General features: G+C 39.9%; 4 protein-coding genes across 6 annotated transcripts; 1 reads left to right on the top strand and 3 right to left on the bottom strand.

The window, feature by feature from the left end:
• Positions 1-435: 435 nt before the first annotated feature.
• On the bottom strand, positions 436-3,446 carry ppp1r3da (protein phosphatase 1, regulatory subunit 3Da). Its single transcript, XM_061272237.1, has 2 exons — positions 3,080-3,446; positions 436-1,877 (listed from the first exon to the last, which is right to left on the bottom strand). The coding sequence occupies exon 2, from the start codon at positions 1,847-1,849 to the stop codon at positions 929-931; it is 921 nt and encodes a 306-aa protein (XP_061128221.1). The 5' UTR covers positions 1,850-1,877; positions 3,080-3,446; the 3' UTR covers positions 436-928.
• A 70-nt stretch (positions 3,447-3,516) lies between these two features.
• On the top strand, positions 3,517-6,840 carry fam217ba (family with sequence similarity 217 member Ba). The gene is made up of 4 exons (XM_061272236.1): positions 3,517-4,017; positions 4,104-4,203; positions 4,370-4,434; positions 4,546-6,840. Exons 1-4 carry the CDS (start codon positions 3,911-3,913, stop codon positions 5,921-5,923), a joined length of 1,650 nt encoding a protein of 549 aa, XP_061128220.1. The 5' UTR covers positions 3,517-3,910; the 3' UTR covers positions 5,924-6,840.
• A 341-nt stretch (positions 6,841-7,181) lies between these two features.
• LOC133147085 (probable tubulin polyglutamylase TTLL9) lies at positions 7,182-11,676 on the bottom strand. 3 transcript variants are annotated; one of them, XM_061271184.1, is made up of 13 exons: positions 11,592-11,676; positions 10,395-10,444; positions 10,206-10,292; positions 10,024-10,135; positions 9,755-9,940; positions 9,550-9,618; positions 9,388-9,481; positions 9,267-9,307; positions 8,878-8,965; positions 8,549-8,607; positions 8,278-8,474; positions 7,895-8,008; positions 7,182-7,765 (listed from the first exon to the last, which is right to left on the bottom strand). In XM_061271184.1, the coding sequence occupies exons 1-13, from the start codon at positions 11,610-11,612 to the stop codon at positions 7,558-7,560; spliced, it is 1,326 nt and encodes a 441-aa protein (XP_061127168.1). In that variant the 5' UTR covers positions 11,613-11,676; the 3' UTR covers positions 7,182-7,557. The 3 variants fall into 3 exon arrangements, with proteins under 3 accessions (XP_061127168.1, XP_061127176.1, XP_061127170.1); XM_061271192.1 differs by having other exon boundaries at positions 7,182-7,570; XM_061271186.1 differs by having other exon boundaries at positions 10,051-10,135.
• A 220-nt stretch (positions 11,677-11,896) lies between these two features.
• LOC133150560 (probable tubulin polyglutamylase TTLL9) lies at positions 11,897-18,282 on the bottom strand. The gene is made up of 13 exons (XM_061273187.1): positions 18,001-18,282; positions 17,135-17,227; positions 16,947-17,049; positions 16,675-16,860; positions 16,496-16,564; positions 16,319-16,412; positions 16,197-16,237; positions 14,561-14,648; positions 14,416-14,474; positions 14,134-14,330; positions 13,687-13,800; positions 13,054-13,178; positions 11,897-12,964 (listed from the first exon to the last, which is right to left on the bottom strand). Coding segments are annotated over exons 1-13 (1,254 nt in total). The 5' UTR covers positions 18,003-18,282; the 3' UTR covers positions 11,897-12,881.
• Positions 18,283-20,248: the final 1,966 nt, after the last annotated feature.

The raw sequence follows: 20,248 nt of genomic DNA, 5'->3' as shown, positions 1-20,248 counted from the left end.
CAACGACCGTTCGGAAACTTCAAGTGTGCCGTTCGGTTATTCAGAATGCACTCAAGATTGACAACTTAAATAAAAGCTTGAGCAAAATATTTCTCCATGTGTTGTAATATATTGTATTGAAATTTCAGAAAAAAAATGTTGCTGATTCTAATTCTTAATTCATATTTCCAGGACTAAATGTATTACATTTTATTTAGTAATATTATAAAAACCTGTTGAAACGTTTCTCTGCGTCGTAGTAAACATTTGTTGAACAGTGTACCAGCACTTTTGGAATATAACTAATGGGGTATTCAGTCTTACAATTCTCTGAAACATGAAAATTTGTCCATTTGGTTTCACCAAAATGTAGCTACTTTTATGGCATTAGTATTGCTACTTCTTGAACTACTTAAGTAGTAACAATTGTTTTGCTAAAATAATCAATGCCAGACATTTGATCACTTATTTAATACACAAAATAAACATTGTTTAAATATCTCAACAGTCAGGACAAAATATATTTTTTTAGTCCCTCTCAAATACATACATTAGAATTTTGGAAGATTTGAGAAACTTTTTTTTTCTTTAAATAAGGTGTCTTAAGTGTGAAATACAGATGGGAAAAAAAGTGCTTTTGGTAAATAGATACATTGACATTTTGTCAACCTCATTTCCAATGTAAGTCCAAACATTCATGTGCTTTCTTGTGAAAATAAAACACTGGAATATACAATGACATAGGTTAACCTGGAAGATGCAGATAAATATAGATGCATTTCCTATTAGTGTCCTCCCAGATTCAAAACTGAATCATTCAGAGACGAGGTGTAAAAGAAATTAAATTGTTGTTTCTTTCTTTCTTTCTTTATTTGTTTGTTTATATAGTCAATACCACAAAGAACTAATACTTTTCAATAAATGTGCTTTTCATTTTTGGGGCAGCATCTTAAAAAAAGTGAACCATGCTATGCTCACATTCTTTGGGCACAGTGTGCTTGTAGTTATGGCAAACTAACTTGTAATTTTCTCCATGATTATTGTCCCAGTATTCGTCTCCACAAACTTCATATTTGATGGCAAATTCTAACATTGCCCCAGGCTGCAGGAATGGAGGGACAGGCAAGTGGAAACGGAACGTATCACAAGTGAGTTGACCTCGTCCTTCACAGATCTTAGTGCTAGTAGAGACCCATGAGGCCTTAGTTTCGGCACAGCTCTTCCACTCTGTAAATGAATAGCGAGCTGTTACGTCTTTTTCAAAATCTAGATTGAGCACTTGTGCAATTCCGATGACACCAAATTCAAAACACAAGACTCTCTCGAGACACACTTTGTGCTTGCAGAGACGATGCAAAAACCCTGGATCGCTGGTCTGTTGGTCAAAAAGTGGTTTTAAGTAAGGCAAGGATATCTCCAACTGGTTTCCATCAGACAACTCTGCGGCCATCAGCAATCTAAAGCTGACGTGCTGTGGTATGGATGGTTCATCTCCAGATTTGAAAAACTTGATATCCTCCAGGTCAAGGCCCAGGGAGTCAATAAATCGTACACCAACATGTCTGCATTTCCTTCTCTTCTCTGTGGTAGGCGGCAGAGACTGTGAGCGTCGTCGGATGATGGATTTCGGTATGGGTTCACACAAGAAAGAGTGGAAGTCCCGAGTGCTTGGCGTTGACACTCTAGGACCTGGCGGGCGGATGGGAATCAGCCTCTTATCCACATCGTTTTTCACTTGCCTTAGCATCTCATTCAGATCGACGGCTATACAGGGCTTTGAAAAAACTCTACCAGGGCTAGACAAATGTGTCTCCTGCACAGATGTTGTAGGCAGAATCTTCTCTTGTCCAATAAACCACCCTCTGTCCATGGTGTCAGAGAGTTGGTGTCCTCCTCACCTGCAAATAATGTTGGGAGTCATACACCTCAATTGTATGTAGTATGTGTGCACCATACGCTTATTTGAAATACAAAAGTGTGTGATGGAACTGATTTTAACAGACTAATAGAGGGAGGATTCGTAAAGCTGACTGTCCGCTAAATTGAAGCACGGCGTCCTACAAACACACTACACGGAATAAAATTATTGTTTTGTACTTTTTTCATGGTCGCAAAACACCAGTTCACCGCAAATTTATTGTAAATTATATACCTATTTAATTAATAATAATTATTATAAAATTAATGTATACACACATCAGTAAAAGCTAAACTTGCCATCTATATTTTAATTCAAAAATTATTCAGAATTTAAGTTACATTTGGCTTCAACAATTTCAAGAGGCACTCCAAATGTTGACCATCATAGACTTTGTTTAACGATGTATATTATTTGGCAACTACTGCTTAGGTGATGTTGTCCAAGTATTCAATGAGATTGCTGAACATGCATTTTCAATTTTTTGTCTTAAGAGCCACCAATTTAGTCAGTTTCCTGCAATACACAACTTACTTCAATATAGGCCTAAATGCACATAAAATACATATGTAGCAGTTGCAATGTCATTGGACACTGACCACCAAAGTTTACGTTTGCTGATTATTTTGACCAATTGTAAACACTGTCTGCTCCTGCTGTGGGCGCTTTGGTCTCTTAAGGGCAGTATGGTGTCATACGTGCATGGAGAACACACAATTTGAGTTTAGCTCAAGGTTGCTTTTGAGATTTATTCATATGATTTTTTTTTTCTCTCAGATTACGAAGAATATATGATATCGAGAATTGTTATATTATTGTCTGTATGTTCTCCATCACTGGTTTTATGTGAGCGGTATACTCGAAGACTGATTTAATTGCCCGTAATTGTGAAATATATTATATAACAGATAATTTTTTCGTACAGTTTATTTTACAAAACGGACGCCCGATTTTTATTTTATTTTTCAGTTTAATGTATAATATGTATGTATAATAAAACAATAAAAATGCGCTGTCGGGGTCCAAATTTGATGGGGGAAAGGCAAGGGTATGTTAAAACTTAACTGAAAGGCAGAAAATAACGGATGGGCCTGTATTTGACGAGTACGTGCAAGGCTGCACGTGAGGTATGTTGAAGTTGCGCTTCAATAAATTCATTAAGAGACATAAACTTTATCTCACCATAGAACAATCACGGATCTGTGTTTCAGGCTGCAGCCTCGACTTGATCCTTCATTTCCGTGCGTTTCGGCGATATGACTTGATCTGTAACTTTAGCCCCATAAACGTCAAACAAGAAAGAAAAAAGAAAAAAACAGCACCATTCCAGTTTCTCTCGATAACGATTTGTTATGGAGCGTGCAACATTTTAGGAAGCTGCACATGAACTGGTGTTTTATGGGAGATTGAGTGATATTAAATTAGGTGCTCCACGTTTAAGACAAACACAGCATGTTTTCTCGTAGCTGTCTTCTTCAGCTCCAGATATACGCTATCGCTGTTTTTTTTAACGATAAAGCAGACGAACTATTTGACTTTATTGTTCTGATTTAAAAACCACGCCTGAAAGCTTAAACTTCAAGTCCCACAATGCACCTATACAGTTTACGTCAGGACTGACAGCGAGCCAGTCACTGCCAGGTAAACAAACCTGTCACTGGCTGGGAAGGCGAGCCAAACAAAGCGAATAACCTCTCTGGCCATGTTATTTATTTTATAATGGCGATAGTGCGGACGTACAAAAGACAATACGTAAGTTATGCTCCTATGGAATCGAAGCTGATATGTTGCCGAAGAGTAGAACCTAAATGGGAAGATGGTATAACTACACGCTCGGCAGAGGCATGCAGCTATCCATACTGACGCATGATGCACTGCAGTACTTTTACTTTTTGCAGTACTGGTAACATCCTACAGCAAAACATCAAATCCTGTAGCGCTTTTATTCTCTTTTGCTCGAGTGTTAATTACCTTGGCAGACTCAAATGACCATCACCGCTGCAAAACTACAACATGGGGCCCATCATACAAGAGCGCGCAGCATCCACGACACTGAAACGCGTCGTTTCCAAAGAGAAGATCCGCGTCAAAAACACCGAAAATAGCGGACCAAATCCAAGGTAGGACTTCTAATCAAACCGCTGTGATTAACTTATATTGTATCGGGCCCTTATTAGATAACCGTGACCCATCTATGTTTTCACAGTTTAAAGAAAGGGAAGAAAATGAAGAAAGCAGTCGGCCAAGTGCAAAGTGGCCTGCCAGGACCAGGTCAAAACCAAAACGTCGTGGGAACAGTGCAGCAGGTGAATTAACGTCAAATATATGTTACATCTACAAAACATTTTTGTGCAAACTTGATTGTCATGGTATTATGATTTCATATAATGGATATGTTTGAACGATCTAAAATTTGCTTTGACACTGTTGCAAATTGTAGTCGATGAAGAGTTGTTGTTGTTTTTTTTACAGGGTTCGCAGCCAAGAAGTTCCAAGTTTAAATCCGGCACCTCTCAGAATACAAGCAAACTCCCCAGGTATATTTTGAGGAAACGTTTGTATTAATACCCAAAGCTCTGTTTCAGGTAAACACCATTTTTGAATGCTCACAAGCTTTAGATTTCCATGTGTGTTTGTCTTCCCTACAGCCCGGTAGAAGCGCGAGATGCAAGACCTCAACTTGGCCAACATTCGAGTGTGCACAGAAATGAGGAAAGAAGAAGCCATCACCGGGCGTCACAATGCAATACTGAGCTACAACCGAATCACAGGGGGATGGGCAAGAATCGACGAGAACTCTCTCTTCCGCTTTCCCCTATATCGGGACTACGACACATGCCGGGGCATTCCCCAACCCCGATACCAGAGGCCCTGCAGGACCCCTACAAGATTGACGACAGTGACAGTGCCAGTGACCTATCTGATTCGGAGAGGTTGCCTGTGCTGCCATCGCCTTGTACTCCTTGTACACCTCCTCATCTAAATCTGCGAGCTGAGGTCATTAATTCTAGTGATTTCCCACTGGACATCCCCGGACCACATGGGAATGGAAATGATGAAGATGAGGGGGAGACACCTACCCACTGTTACCCAGACTTTCTTCCGCCACCTTTCAACACCTGGAGCCTTAGACAGCTTGCAGTGTTTCTTCATACAGAGGGACGTGGGGCCCCCAGGCCTAAACCGGTTGGGCCTTTGGAGAGATTCCTGGAGAGATTACTGCAGTTAGAGTGGCTCCAGATTCAGACCGTTCAAGCTGAGAGCAGCCGCCCAACTGGGAAACACACAAAGCCTCAGACCACATCTGGTCACTCACCTAGACCTCACACAGCTCCATCATCCCGACTTAACTCCCCAAAAGGGCTGCGGCAAAACCAGCGAGCCTTCCCATATGTCATCAACCCGCCGTCACCTGCGTCTGCTGCCGCACAATCCCGCCTGCCAGTTTGCACCCATTGTCACATTCCCTACCCTTTGTGCAACGGGAGTTGTTCTGCATACGCCTACCAGCGCCACTCTCGTCTCAGCCCACTGCTGGAGCGTAGAACCCGACCAGGGGCGCCTGTGAAGAAGAACTGCAGTGAAACACAAGAAGTCACCAAAGAAGGTAGGAGCCAAGGAGCACAAGGCGGAGGTGGAGCCCAGTTTCCAGTGAGCCCCTCAGCAGGAATGAGTCATCTCAGGCACATGCATGCAGCAGGCAATGCTCGAAAACAACCCCAGGAAATGGGAACAAACCCACATGCTAGAGGTCAGGTGAGGAAAAGTCGAGTTAGAACCAACTCTGAAACCGATGTTAAGAAGGAACCCGGTGTGGTTAAAGCAGCAGGCAGTGACAAACTCGCAGTAGGGCCCAGTAAGAAGGGGGCTATCACCTCAAAGAAATTAGAAGACTGGCAGAGGACACCAGCAGAAGGTCAGGCATCAAAACCCACCATGAAAAGAGCTGCTAAAGCACCACAGTCTCTTTCTAAAGCGCCTTCTAATGGTGCAAAATCAAAAAATGTTCAATCTGCTTCAAAATAAGATAGTAACAAAATAATAATAAGTCAGCCTATAGTGCTTTATTACTCTGTGATCTCTTGGCACTAGAGCTTGAACCTATGCTTGCTTTCTATCTATTACTAACACCTTGTGATGTTATGCCATTGTCCAGATAACTTTCAAGAGGTACCATATGACAATATAACTATCAGAATTTCAAAGCACAACATTATATGGAACAGCAAATAACCAATACAACGTTGCAGTACAAGCAGCAGGGCGATTGTGTCCTCAGAAAACTCATGCAATTTCAACCAAACTACAATGCATAGTTATTTTCTTATTATGCTACTAATGTCTAAAAGGCATGAAATTGGCAACCACTTGCCAGCTTTCAACGTGAATAATACATAGTGATGCTTACCAACTATTGATATACACACATTTTGTCTCTGAATAATGATCATAGCCATTGGTGATACAATTTTAATGTAATGTCTTTTCAGTATTTTATTTATTTGTTTATTTATTTATTTATTTATTTATTTATTTACTCACTCACTCACTTTGCTTTTTGGTGCCTCATTTTAAGACATGTCCTATGTGTTTATTGCATCCCTGTCTGAAAACCGAGCTTATTGATAAATTGCAGTGCACTGAAGGAAAGTGTGCGAGTTTTACATGTGCGAATAGTGTCACATTTTTGTTCAAAAGGGCTTCTTGTGTGTTAACACGTGGATGGTCGTCTTGGAAAATGAACTGTATTTTTTGCATAGAGCTCTTACGAAATTGATGGTAATGTTTGCTATGAATGTAAATGGATATTTTTCCAAATTTTATACACCATAGTTATATTTGTGTAATGTATTGTGTTGGCGTTGTATTCATCATTGTCATCATTATGTTTACATGTGTCATATACATCATGAGAAATATTTATTAAAAAACACCTAAATATGTCGACTGTGCTGTCTCGTTCTTAACTCGTGGTTTAGTGGAATGTTACAAGACTACACATATGTATGCTAGGTCGAGACATGGCTTACAGTACATTGCATTATACTTTGTAACACGTTTTGTAATTGTCTGAATATTATGCACACAAGGAGCAAACTGCAGTGCTCATGTTGACTATCATTACAAAATCCAAATTTGGACTTTAGTCATCCTGATATTGACCTAATACAGCTATACTAAGATTTCAATTACCAGACCAGAATTTTAGGCTTTAAAGGCTTGATATATGCTGTGGTTAAAAAAACAGCTGTAGCAGAGTAATTGAGTGACAGACAACCAGGTGTCAGTATTTGCAACCTTTATGGAACCAAGGCACATACAAGAAGAATCTGACACACCATCAAACAAACATGTCAGAAAAAGTGTACAAAACTAAATCCATCATGATGTCTCAATTTATTCACACACATTTGGCTGAAATCCGGGTTTCTTGAGTTGGAGAAGTTGAAGCACATGTGATGATCTCAAATCATTTTGGTAGCAATTGGATGATCATTTCCAGCGCATCAAATTATCCGAAGGCACTCATCACATGGTCACAAATGTTGCACGTGGAAAGCTACTTGCAGACATGGATGACACCCAAGCCCCCATTCTGTCATACAAAGTTATTTAGTGAAACGGCATCTCAAACTTTCGGGACCTTCCGGTATTCCCAGTTATTTCCACATCCTGCAAAAAGAACATGACCCAGGATTTAAAAACGTAACCACATTATTAACACTGTCAGTGGTATAAATACCCAAGTATGTGTTGGTCTTTAAATACGAACTCTCATATATTTCTGGATTGACGTCCTCTCTAAAGACAGGCCCGTCATTCCACATGAGTTCATATCCACCCACCCTTGTCTCCTTCCCAGTCAACCTAAGGAGGTGCAGCACAGTTTTTATCTACAGTGTGACCACCATTACTCTACTCAGTCGTAACTTTTCAATGTGGTAGCTATTAGTGCGGGAAAAAAATAGCATTGCTTCTTATGTCATGGAAATGTACCTTGCTTCCATGTCAACGATAGTCACAGTGTCGTCCAGCAATCTGTATTTCATCTCAAAATCCTCTTGACTACTGGCTGTAAGTGACGGAGAGGCATTTACTTCAATTAACCACCTGAAATAAAATCATCAATGGTCAAACAAAACAACTTACAGCAGCATCATTCGTGGGAAACAGAAAATATGAGATATTTTAATAGAGATGCAACATAAAGATTTACAGAGAAGTGAGGCAGCCAGATCAACGCCGCTGGTCACATATTTGAATCGTACATTGTATAGAATGGCATTTGGTTTATTTCACTAAAAGAATGAGCTTTTTTGGGGTGTGTGGGGGAAACATAATCACATAGGAAAACATGTGTTATATATTTGAACTCACACGGTTTGAGGTTGTCATCCAACATAATGTCATAGCCGTAGAGCTCAAAGCAGTGTTTGTCATTTATAATGATCTTTTGTACACTCTGGAGGCTCCTAATGAATATGTTATCCATCTCTTTGAACAGAGTTTCCACCACCTGCCTTCCGTGCTTTGCAGTCAGGTATCTACGCAGCTTCTGTATTTTCCATTTACAACCCTGTGTACAGGCAGACAGGCATTGAGGAGACTAAAGATGGCTTCTTCCCACTGAGATTGCAATGAATTCCTCACCTTCTCAGGATCATAGTCAGGTGCTGTTTTTTGAACAGACACATTAGTGAGATGAACATCTGTGCAGGAAGCACTAAGGAAAATGCAGGAACCTTTACGATTTTATGGAAACTCGTAAATAGGTAAAGGCAATAACCAGTACAATGAAAATAAAACCCAAGTGTTCGTAAAAATACCAACACGTCTTCCTCCTCCTTTTCAGACCAGCAGTACATGTGTCACTATGAAATAGTAATTCTTATTGTAGAGTTTTTATTTATTTTTTCGTACTTTATGTTAAGGTTCAATTAATCAAAAGAAACTCACCAAAATGCTGAAAAAAAGGATACACTTGTCATCAATGCTCTGAAGGGAAAAGCGTGTGCTTGAGAGCCGAGCAAAGCCTTCTCGATATAGCCATGCCTTCAAGGGAAAATACTGAGCAACAATATCACAAAGTAAATATACAAGAAAGCCCAGAATGAGTCATATGTGGACCAGATTCTGAGTTAAAACGTTTTTTGTATCATTATGGCTGGAAATGACACAAGATTGTGTGAAAAGACTTGGCTGCATTCGTTTAAAAAATAAATCTATTATTTTAAGGATTCCAACATGTTCTAAATGTAGAGTGGATTACAATGCTGTATCCACTCTCTTCTATCAACTCTCTTCACTATATCTACAGTAAAATGTCAAATTTAAAAAGTTTTTTGAGCTAATCCGTGCTTTTACATACCGATGTGACCATCACATAGACCCGCAGATCAAACTTCCGGCCTGTGGAGAAGGAATGAATAAGTAAATGTATGTTCCCCTATTTTTTCTGATAAGAGTGCAGTTTTGAGTCCGTTATTTACCACCGAGCAGGTATGGGTTCTCAATGTAACGCTGCACCACATAGCTTTCCACTTGAATCACTTCTTTTTGCTCCTCCGAGCGGATGCCATCATGCTGGAATGTAGTGTTATCAGTCAGATCACAATGGCTTTCTTATGCATTGTCCTGTAAGCATCACACACCTTCCTCCAATCCATGATGTCTTTCAGTTTTTTAAAAAGGAAGATGCCTGCCCCTTGAGATCTTGCTGCCTATGAAAACATGAAATTCTCTTAAGTGAGTGAGGTCATTCACATACGTCATTCACACATTGTACGCTAAACAAAACAGTCTCACATTCTATCATACGCTAAAGAAAACAGTCACTTGTGATGAATTTGAGCTCACCGGTTTCATGATCCAGGTGCTGCCAGGGTTTCTTTTGAACTCTTCGACAAAGAGATGATACTCATTTGGCAGTGCAAAGGTGCAGGGGAAGAAATCACATTTGGAGCCATCGATGTAGCTGGCCTCCCTTTCAAGTTGCTTCTTGAATCTTTTCAAATTTTTCAGCATGAAGTCTTTACGAGTCAACTAAAACATAAAATAGATAAACATAATAATTACTGAAAGCTGATGATGTAAGTGATAGAACAACCTGAATCATGTGCCGTCACCTCATAATTGTTGGGAAAGTGGTTTACCCGTACGTGGTCCTCCATGAATGAATGATCAAAATTCTCCCTCAGCCAGCCCACATCGCACCAATGGAAGTCCCATTCTTCATCACTGTCAGAAAAAGAACACACTCATAACAAAATCCAATACCTTGATGATATTTCAACAGAAAACGTCTTACTCTTCAATCCATCCTGGTCTTTGTCTCAAGACATCCTGTATGGTGCCAAGTGGGCCACATTTGTAACGCACAGCACTTCTTGCCTCCCTGGGGAGACAATTGTCACCATGTTGAGATGTGCGTCAATCCTTTGAAACAATAACAGTAATAGTAATAATAATAATAGTAATAATTAAATGCATGACCCACCGCTTGTCAGTGGGCTTGCTACACTCCTTGGATGATTTGAATCCTGCTGTCTGCGGGCAAGGAAGGAAAAGAAAAATGCTAACAAGACAAAAGGTTCAAATAAACAAGTAAATATGTAAATACAATTTACTGCATTTTGGAAGAAGTGTCTTACCAAGTTAGATGGTTAATAGGAACGTAAACATTAAAGTCATCTCAGTAATCTCCCAGGACAGTAAATCACAAAATGTGTTATGTGGAAAAGAAATACTGAAATTATTTTTAATGGCTTATTATCATTATCATTTTAATTCAGCTCAGTTCAACTGTAACTTTGTAAAGTATATATTACTTTTTTGGAACTGCGTTTTTTTGTTTTACATATAAATTACATTTGACCTTTATGTAGAATGCCTTTTAATTGCATTATAAGTCCCAACTTATTTCTTTTTATTTAGGGGCGGTGGTGTTCAGCAAACAATGCATACATATTGAGTTACTGGTTTGATCCATAACATAGACAAAAATATCATTCTGTTCCAAAGTATAATCAAATGACTTGCAGTATTGTGATTACACGCAACTATAATCAATCTGATTTCACGGAGGACTACAAAAACACGATATTTTCTGTTGAGAAGCTGAAATTCTTTCATAAAAAAGGTATCTAGACACCTAACCAACCATGCAAAAATAATTATCGTTAATTTGATAATCTATTAGCCGAGTAATTGTTGCAGCTACATATACTTTTCAGGAATAAAATATCTGACTAGTTTATGATTGACATGTGTGCTTGCTATACTATTTTTTACTCATGAGAGGGTTTTTAGGAGAGTTAAGGATATTTTAGGTGGTATTTTGTTTGAAAAGTTTGACAAGTACTATTTTTGCGACAAGAGCGAAGTGACGCAAAATACTAACTCTAAACATCTGTCCTCTGGTTATACATACTTAGCGCATAGAAATGTGAATTTCTTCTGCGAGTTGCTGATATGTACAATTCCAACTAGTTTAAGCACTATATACAGCATGGGCGAATCTTTCAATAACTACAGTATTAGTTATTTTAAGGGCGTTAAGCAGGTGCGTATGACTTTTTACCAACTCACAATGGAGAGCGTGATCTTGTCTAATTGTTAGTGTAGATCGTTAATCCAACTTTATTTGCAAGCATTAGTACCACAGCATTATCATCGACATTAGATTCCGGTTTACCTTATTCTTTGACAGCAACATTAGGCGTTCACACGACGGGAAACAGACGGGAAACTATTCAGGTCATTCACCATATTGACTGCTGTTGTCATGGTAACTACACAAATCGCGTAGGAACAGTCGTTAACTTCCTGTGCAGGATCGTCCCACTTGATTAATTTTAGTGAGCGTGTTACGTAAAGCATTTGAGAAGCAACACACTAAATTGTCCTTCTAATGCACAAATTCACAGTTGTGCAATGCTCATTAAAAAGAAACGACTCACGAGAAAATTAGGTGATAAAATATTTATTCACCATGCGACAAAAACGTAATGTGGCACCCTCAGCACGAACGTCTGAAACCAAGCGTTTTTATTACACTGTAAAATAGAAACATGTATGACGTCAACATGTAGGGGGAAGAGCCAGGAAACTTTGGATCATTTTATCCCTTAATTAACAAAATAACTATGTAAAAACTGCATTTGTATGTTTACTCCGGTATTTTGTCTGATAATAATTTGATGCTCTTAACTGGAAAGTTGGAAAACTAAAAGATTAAAATAAAATAATTATAAAATGAGAAGTGGCCAAAAAAAAAAATCACGGCAGTATAAAAACAGCTCTAGAAAGGCAAAGCAATATAGAAAATGGAGGGATGGGTAATACTGTATAATAATAATTGAATTATTGGATTTCTAGATGTCGTAATGGTCACAATAAATGCCATTGCTATTCAGACCATGCACCGCTTCATTATTCAAGCTTAGCCTCAGAGGCTTTCCAACCTGCGATGTATCCTCCATTGCTTGCGTTATCACCGCTCTCTCCTCCTAGCTCACCAAAACTGTCATTTCCATTTGTGCAGTGGAAGCTGCTCTGCCTACGCCTAGAGGCGCCACTCACGAGTCACGACTCTTTCACAGCACAAGTACTTGACCCAGCCACTTGGACCGGCAAAACCAAGTAGCAAGAATCTTCTATGCAAAGCACAATAAGGCAAAATGTTATTTACTTAATTAAGCACATGCTTCAAATAAACAGCCCATTTTCGATATGGTGAATTAAAATGCCAAAATGAAATACTGCTAATTCAAATGCACACAGATGAGTTTTGTCTTGGAAAATCACCATCAGAATGCAAAGTAAATCAATCGATAACCAGTAGAAGGATAATCTGGAAAGTATGACCAAATGAGAAACAGACGAAGGGAATCTCATACATTTAGAAAAAGAGTGAATGCCAACTCTTGAGACTGATCTTACAAGTTAGGTCAAGAAGAACGTTATTTAGTGGCTGTGTGGTAAATCAAACTGACAACTTCATTCTCTTCTGGCCAGGAACTGTTTTCAGAAGAGAATTGAGTTGGTGTTCCCTGTCGTTTGTACACCCTGAAAAAGGACGTAAATAAAGTCATTATCATCTTCTCATTCAGTTTATTCTCATTCAGCTTGTTGACTCCAAACAATTGCTCTCTTACCCAAGAATGTGTTGGCTTTTAAACATGAACAGCCAAATATTTCCGGATCAACGTCCTCGTGATAGACAGGCCCATCATTCCAGACGAGATCATAACCACCCACTCGCTTCTCCTTGCCAGTCAACCTGAGGAGGAAAAGCACCGATAAAGTCTGCATCAAAGACGTGATGACCTCACATTCATCCATTGACTGTATGGATAAAGGTATTGTGACCTGCAGTGTTGGTTCTACTGGAACTTTCCAGTTTTTTTCTTTTCCCGCTGAATACGTTTCTCTTTTGACAACTGAAAGATTTTATAGCAGTGGATATTTGGTTTCTGATGTTTGATGTTAGGGCCTGGCTCGCAAAATCTGGTTAGGTTCAGTTCATCCAAAATGTGTTTGAGGGTGTTGATGTAGGGCCCATGAAGGTATTCCTTAACAAACTCTGAGTTCGATTTTTCTTTCAATTGGAGTGGGACGTCCCAAAGTCTCCTACACACTTGACAAAGAATTGAGCCAAAATGTCACGGTAATAAGCAAGACATTCCAGAGTTTAACCCAACCCTCAACAGCCTCAAGAGACATTTTCTCATATTGTTTTTATGGATTGAATAAATCGCAATAAAAGTCAGTGGGAGACAGTGATTTACCTTCCCTCCATATCCACAACATTCACAGTGTCTTCCAACAGGCTATACTTCATGTCGTAATCCTCCTGGCTACTTGGCGCAAGTGATGGAGAGGCATTTACTTCAATTAGCCACCTGCAAAAAAGATACAAGATGGCATCACTGGGGATTCGGTCATCCTTTCAATTTGGGCCCTTAGGTAGAAATGCAAAGAATGTTTTTATTTAAGATTGTAAGAGCGCTGCTACTAATACAGCAGGAACATTGCCGATACCTGTCTTGCCAAGAACATTGCATAGACATGACCCATAATATCCCATCTGCCAAAGCTTTTACAACTCTGTTTTACTATCCTGGTCGGCAAGTTGAATCCACGATAAGAGAGTATGTTTCCTCCATGTTTGTGCATGTATACATGCGTGCCTCTGTGCAGCACTCACACAGATATTTTTTTATTTAAACTCACACGGTTTGAGGTTCTTATCCAACATAATGTCATAGCCGTAGAGTTCAAAGCAGTGTTTGTCATTTATAATGATCTTCTGCACACTTTGGAGGCTGCTGATGAAGATGTTATCCATTTCTTTGAACAGATTTTCCACCACCTGTCTTCCGTGCTTTGCAGTCAAGTATCTACGCAGCTTCTGTATCTTCCATTTACAACCCTATGTAAAGGCGAACACACGCTATTAAGTTGGCATGAAGTCAAAGTTTGCCACAGGTAAGTGACGTGAATGTGAAAGGACTCACTTTTTCTGGATCATAGTCAGGTGCTGTCTTTTGAACAGCCACATTAGTGAGATGCACATCTGTACAGGAAGCAATAAGGAAAATGTACAGGAAATAAGCAGTACTGTCTATGGAAAGTAAAATCGTATCTGTCCAAAAAGGATACACTTGTCATAAATACTACTAAGGGAGAAGCGTGTGCTTGAAAGGCGAGCAAATCCCTCACGATATAGCCATGCCTTCAAGGGAAAATACTGAGCAGCAATATGACAGACACTGTTAGATATAGTGTACATGTTAAAACACCAAACTATAATTCATCATTATGGGTGATTTGTGTATGGCCGGGCCTCTTTTGGCTAGAAATGACACGGTAAAATAGTTTAAGAACCAGAATTGCTATTTTCATGAAAACTATAGTTCCTTAAAATGCTCTAATTCAGTAGCTCTCCAAACTATTTTATTCTGTCACTGGCTGCACTAGACCTAAATATTCAAGAAACATCTCCAGAATATACTGAGACTCATCATCAGAGTTGTGCCCTTGGACGGTGACAACATACACGCTCACCCAGGCGACCAGGCCAAGGATGATCAGGTGCTCACTTGCATCTAAGCATCTCGCAACGGAACAGACCTTTTCCACCAAAGCCACCTAAGTGTATTTTTCGGTGACTTTGCTGACAGATTGTATGGCGTGCTTCTTGCCCAGTCGAGACTGAGCATCCTGCAAATCTTTTGCAACAGACTTCTCTATGTACTCATTTAATGTTTTCCAGCCTGTCCCTGCATCCCTCCACAAGTTTCTGATACTTGGCATGTTCCCTACAAGTGTCTTTCCCAATGCGTTCTTTCCAGGGCACTATCAGTTCCAGCATGATCAAATGTTTTGATGCCTCTGAGCTGATGATCGTGTTGAGACAGAGTGAAGTTGTAGCAGTGTGCTGTGGTAATAACAGATACGTTACAGAGTCAGCCTACAACTGCTAATCAGGGTATTATGGTGAAATGTTCTGTTGCTGGAGTTGCCTTAGGTTAGGCTTTTTTTCCAACTTTGAAAGAGATGGGTTTCTTTGGTGGTGTGGTGATGTTTGCTGGAGCCTATTGATAGCTGCTGCCTTGTGTTCAAATTTGCCTCTTCCCGAGCAGCCATCAGCATGCCTAGTTCTTTTCCAAGGTGTTGTAGACCTCCTGCACCAGGAAGCAGACATAACAAGATGGTAGACCGGGCCTCCTGTGCTACATTATACCCTACCACCATGGTCCTTGCTTCCTGCTGCCAGAGCCCCACTAACCTGCTCACTAGCTTTTTTTCCCACACCTCGTACTTTTTGGAAAAAATGTTGTCTCTCATTTTTTCAGGGCACTTGGGTTGACCCTTGGAAGAAGCCTAAACCGACTCTGCCAGTTGTCACTGTGCCTTCTCCTCAGCAGCCTTACTCGCTCACCATTTCCATTCTTTTCTAACTTCAATGCCAGCTGGTGACTTTTAACCATTCTTCAAGTCCCTGTACTGAGTCTTCATACTTTCACAGTTGAGGGCTTTTTACAGACCCTATAAGCTCCACCGACGCATGCCAGTAATTTCCCCGAATACAAACAAAGTGCATCCTGTGATGCACATTAAATACTTTTTTTTTTGGACGAACGTCTTCCACGGCTTCTTGTCTTTTGCTATTTTATCGTGCAATTTCCAGCCACAGGTTAGCCATTCTGGTTGAAGATTTGTGACCAATTTGAATGATCTGTGTACATTTTAATTCTACATAATAAATGTTGGCTTCACAAATGTTTTTACATACTGACGTAACCATCACATAGACCCGCAGATCAAACTTCCGCCCTGCAAAGAGCCAGTGAATCAGTAAATCTATATTGCATTACTTTTACTTTGAAAGCTTTGATTTTTGAGTCAGTGAATTACCGCCAAGTAGGTAGGGGTTCTCAATGTAGCGTTGCGCCACATAGCTTTCCACTTGAGTGGCATCTTTCTGCTCCTCTGAGCGGTTGCCATCATGCTGATAGACAATGTATCAGACAAATTACATTTCTGTGTTGGTACTGTTCATTCATCCATTTGTTATCATTCAAAATCACACACCTTCCTCCATTCCATGATGTCTTTTAATTTTTTAAAAAGAAAGATGCCTGCCCCTTGAGATTTTGCTGCCTGTGAAAATATTGGTGATGTCATGCACATTCTATTGTTTGCCACATACAGCATAGTCATCCTTCTTTCATATTTCTTTTTTTAAGCCATATTATTTTGCACTTGCTTACCGGCTTCATGATCCAGGTGCTGCCGGGGTTTCTTTTGAACTCTTCGACAAAGAGATGATACTCATTTGGCAGTGCAAAGGTGCAGGGGAAGAAATCACATTTGGAGCCCTCCACGCAGTTGGTATCTCTTTCAAGATTCTTTTTGAACCTTTTCAGATTTTTCAGCATGAAGTCCTTGCGTGTCAGCTGAATGAAGAAGCATAAAACTATCATGTTATTATTGAAAGCCGTGAATTCAAGACATAAAGCTAATGATACACATGGTCCCTCACCTCGTAATGGTTGCGGAAATGGTTGACTCTTACATGTTCCTCCATGTACAAATTCTCCTTGAGCCAGGCCACGCCACACCAGTGAAAGTCCCATTCACTATCACTATACAGGGAAAAAGAAACAATAGCTGTAACAACAAATATGGCACAGAAGCTGTTTTGTCATGATGACAATGTAGATTACTCACTCTTTCACTTCAACCCAACCTGGCCTTTGCCTCAAGACATCCTGTATGGGGCCAGGCTGACTACATTTGTATCGCACAACATATCTTCCGTCCCTGCGATAAAAACGTAACAATGTTTATGTGCCGTGTGACATATGCAGTAGCTTTAACTTTTAATAGTTACTCCTAATGATAGTATTTGTAATGATGGTACACTGGCCTGTCATACATCTGTATCGGACACCATACCTTCCGTCCCTCTGCTAAAAATTTAACAATGTTATGTGCCATATGCAGTAGCTTTCAATTTTAATAGTTGCTCCTTATGATGGTATTTGTAATGATGGTACATGTCATAAAAAGAATAACCTGTCATTGCTATACTGACTGGAAGCAACGTTATGAAAAAACATGACTGATCATTTGCGCATCGTTTGTCTGGCAACGCTTGTACAAAGTCTGTCAGTGAAATTGCTAAAATGATTTTTGCATAACACGTGAGTTGTTCAGACTCGTCCTCTGGAGTGAGGTGGCACTTTGTATGTTATAATTATTGTTTAGTTATCCGTCTGACGTCAAGGCAAACATTCCATTACACTTCATTCAAGAACAACACTCACACTTTTGCTATATTTACGACTTTCCCCCGACTGTTAGGCATCCACGATTCATTTGTCTCATTTGCACATAATCTAACACTAGATTCACAGCCTGAACTGGCTGATAGACAACCGCGAGACACACCTCACAATCGCAATCACACCGTACGCGAAATAATACAATTGCCTCAAAAATAGAATTCTACGCCTTTCAAGACACATTTAAATGGCCCGTAGTGAGCCATTATAACCAAGCAACAAAACAACAATCGCGTGATAGTTGCGTACATTACAAAGAGGGGGTGTCGCCGTTTCTCAACTCGACAAAACTTGAGAAAATGTGGTTGTGAGCAAAGGTGTCATGTAAGCAATTTGTCCTATATTTGAAGACCCCGGTACTTAAATAATCTAGCAACCATCATGGCCAACAAAACAACCAACACGTTAGAAACAAGCGCTTGAGTCATCACTCTATGACGTCAGAAGCGCTCGAAAAACTCACGTGACAAGTGTCATGTCAAGCTTTGTTTTCGCAAAAATGTCCGCACGCACACACAATTACTAGAGTAGAAAAGTATAGAAATAATATCAATCTACACTCACCAGCCCCAACTTCAAATGCAAAGTATACGAATGATATTTTAGAATATTAAATGAAATGCTGGAGGGGCATAACGAGCTACAGAGATTTCTGACGGGACCATGCACAGACCCAGTGTAGCACTAGCCACACCATTTATTCAGGATTCTAAATTTATTTATTAGAATCTAAAATACGTATTGGTATATTTTGCATTTGCAAAGGTGTACTTTTTGTCCATTTACCTGCAGGACAGAGCAACTGTGAGCCAAGCCTCTGCTCAACTCCCAACATCAGTAACTCCTTCACCTCATAAATCTTGTGGATTCTTGTTCTTGTGGATGAAAAGAAACAAACTCCACATACACTCCAAATCCTTTCTGGAATTCTTTCCAGGTTACAGCTGCAAAGGTGAGATTAAGGCCATATATTTTCTTCCATTTTCTCTTTTCTCGCTGGTGTTAAACCAGAAATTCCAATGGCACAGACGATGCTTGGACAATGAAGTCCAAAGGCCTTGCCTACGTAGTGAATATGTGTGGATAACTGGAGCAAACATTGTTTTGTAGGCGCAGTGTGAGTGCTGGCAACTTAGGAGCAGAAAATGTCCCAAACATCTTAAGAGGCATCATGATTCATTTCTATTTTGTCTCCATTAAGTACTGAATTGACTCAAGATTATCACTGTACTTAGCCCACGTTTTATCAAGCTATTACATTAGATGCCAATGAGATAAAAACCACAGTGCTTTGCTGCAGTTCCAAAGGAGCTCTCAAGCATGTTTTTGCTGGAAGAGCGGGAGATCATCCACTGTGATGGACAACAAGCCTCTTTGAAAGCAGTGCTCAAATCCATCTTTCAACCCTACTTGAGCTCTTTGATGACTCCTTGTATTGAAAGAAAATGAGTACTTGCCTTTATGAAACAGACCTTTGCATTCCTTCCACATTGTTTAAGTTCAGTATGTGCAGGATTTGGGTCTGGAATTGTCAGAGCTTGACACACTAGTTGTTTTTGCAAAATAAAAACTCCATCACTGCTATGTAAGGTGCCTGTGGTTTTATATTTGCTTTGTTTTTCCACGACGCTGCGTGCTGGCACTCATGGGAAATGCGGTCAAAACACTACCATTTTTGTCCATATGGCGCCACTATAATCTACGTAAACTGAAAAGTTCCCTAGTGGTGCTTTAAAACAACAAATAGGCTTGCTTCTGTAGTGTATTTTTATTTAGGTCTCATGCAATATATATATCACTTCTAAGCTTAGGGTTGACTAGGTCACGCGCGCATGGCATTTTATGGGCCCTGGGCCAGGAAGGCATACTTCCAGGACCCAGGATACAGCAATCGGCCATTTGCATAGAATCAACAAGGCAGGCTGGGGGGTCAGAGGACATCCAGCAGCCCTCGTGTGCGTGCGCCCGAGTGAGGTGGGGGCGCGTGGTACAAGAGTCAAGGCGAGGGAAGACAAAGGGGGGCTCGACATTTTGCTAGGGCGAGAGACACTTCACTCTGACATCTTTCCCCAATCAGCCGTGTCTCACTGAAGTTTTCCTTCCCGGAGCCAGGCACCTATCCACCATTTGATATGGAGACCAGCAGAACATCGAAGAGAATTCACCACACTTCTATTGCATAAAGATGTTTTTTTTTTCTAAATGTTGATGTTTTTTAAATGTAAAATTCCATCATTGTTTTTTTTTCTCAATATATTAGTTGACTAATCCAACTGATGGATCTGTCACTGATGTTTGTGGCACAACATGATGTAGCTTTGGTGTAACTCCTGAATTGCAATCTAACTTTATGGAATTTGATACACTCCAGTTGACCAAAACAGTGCTGCTGTTTTTTTGTCTTTTGATTTGCTTAAGTGTTAAACACTTTATGATTTTGCTGCGTTACGATGGTGAAATCAAAATTAATGATCATGCTACAGAACATTACAGATTT

Source organism: Syngnathus typhle, linkage group LG2 (assembly GCF_033458585.1).
Source record: "Syngnathus typhle isolate RoL2023-S1 ecotype Sweden linkage group LG2, RoL_Styp_1.0, whole genome shotgun sequence".
In the NCBI taxonomy this organism is placed as follows: Eukaryota; Metazoa; Chordata; class Actinopteri; order Syngnathiformes; family Syngnathidae; genus Syngnathus; species Syngnathus typhle.
The sequence above is the reverse complement of the archived record's forward strand: the minus strand, read 5'-3'. Positions and strand labels throughout refer to the sequence as shown.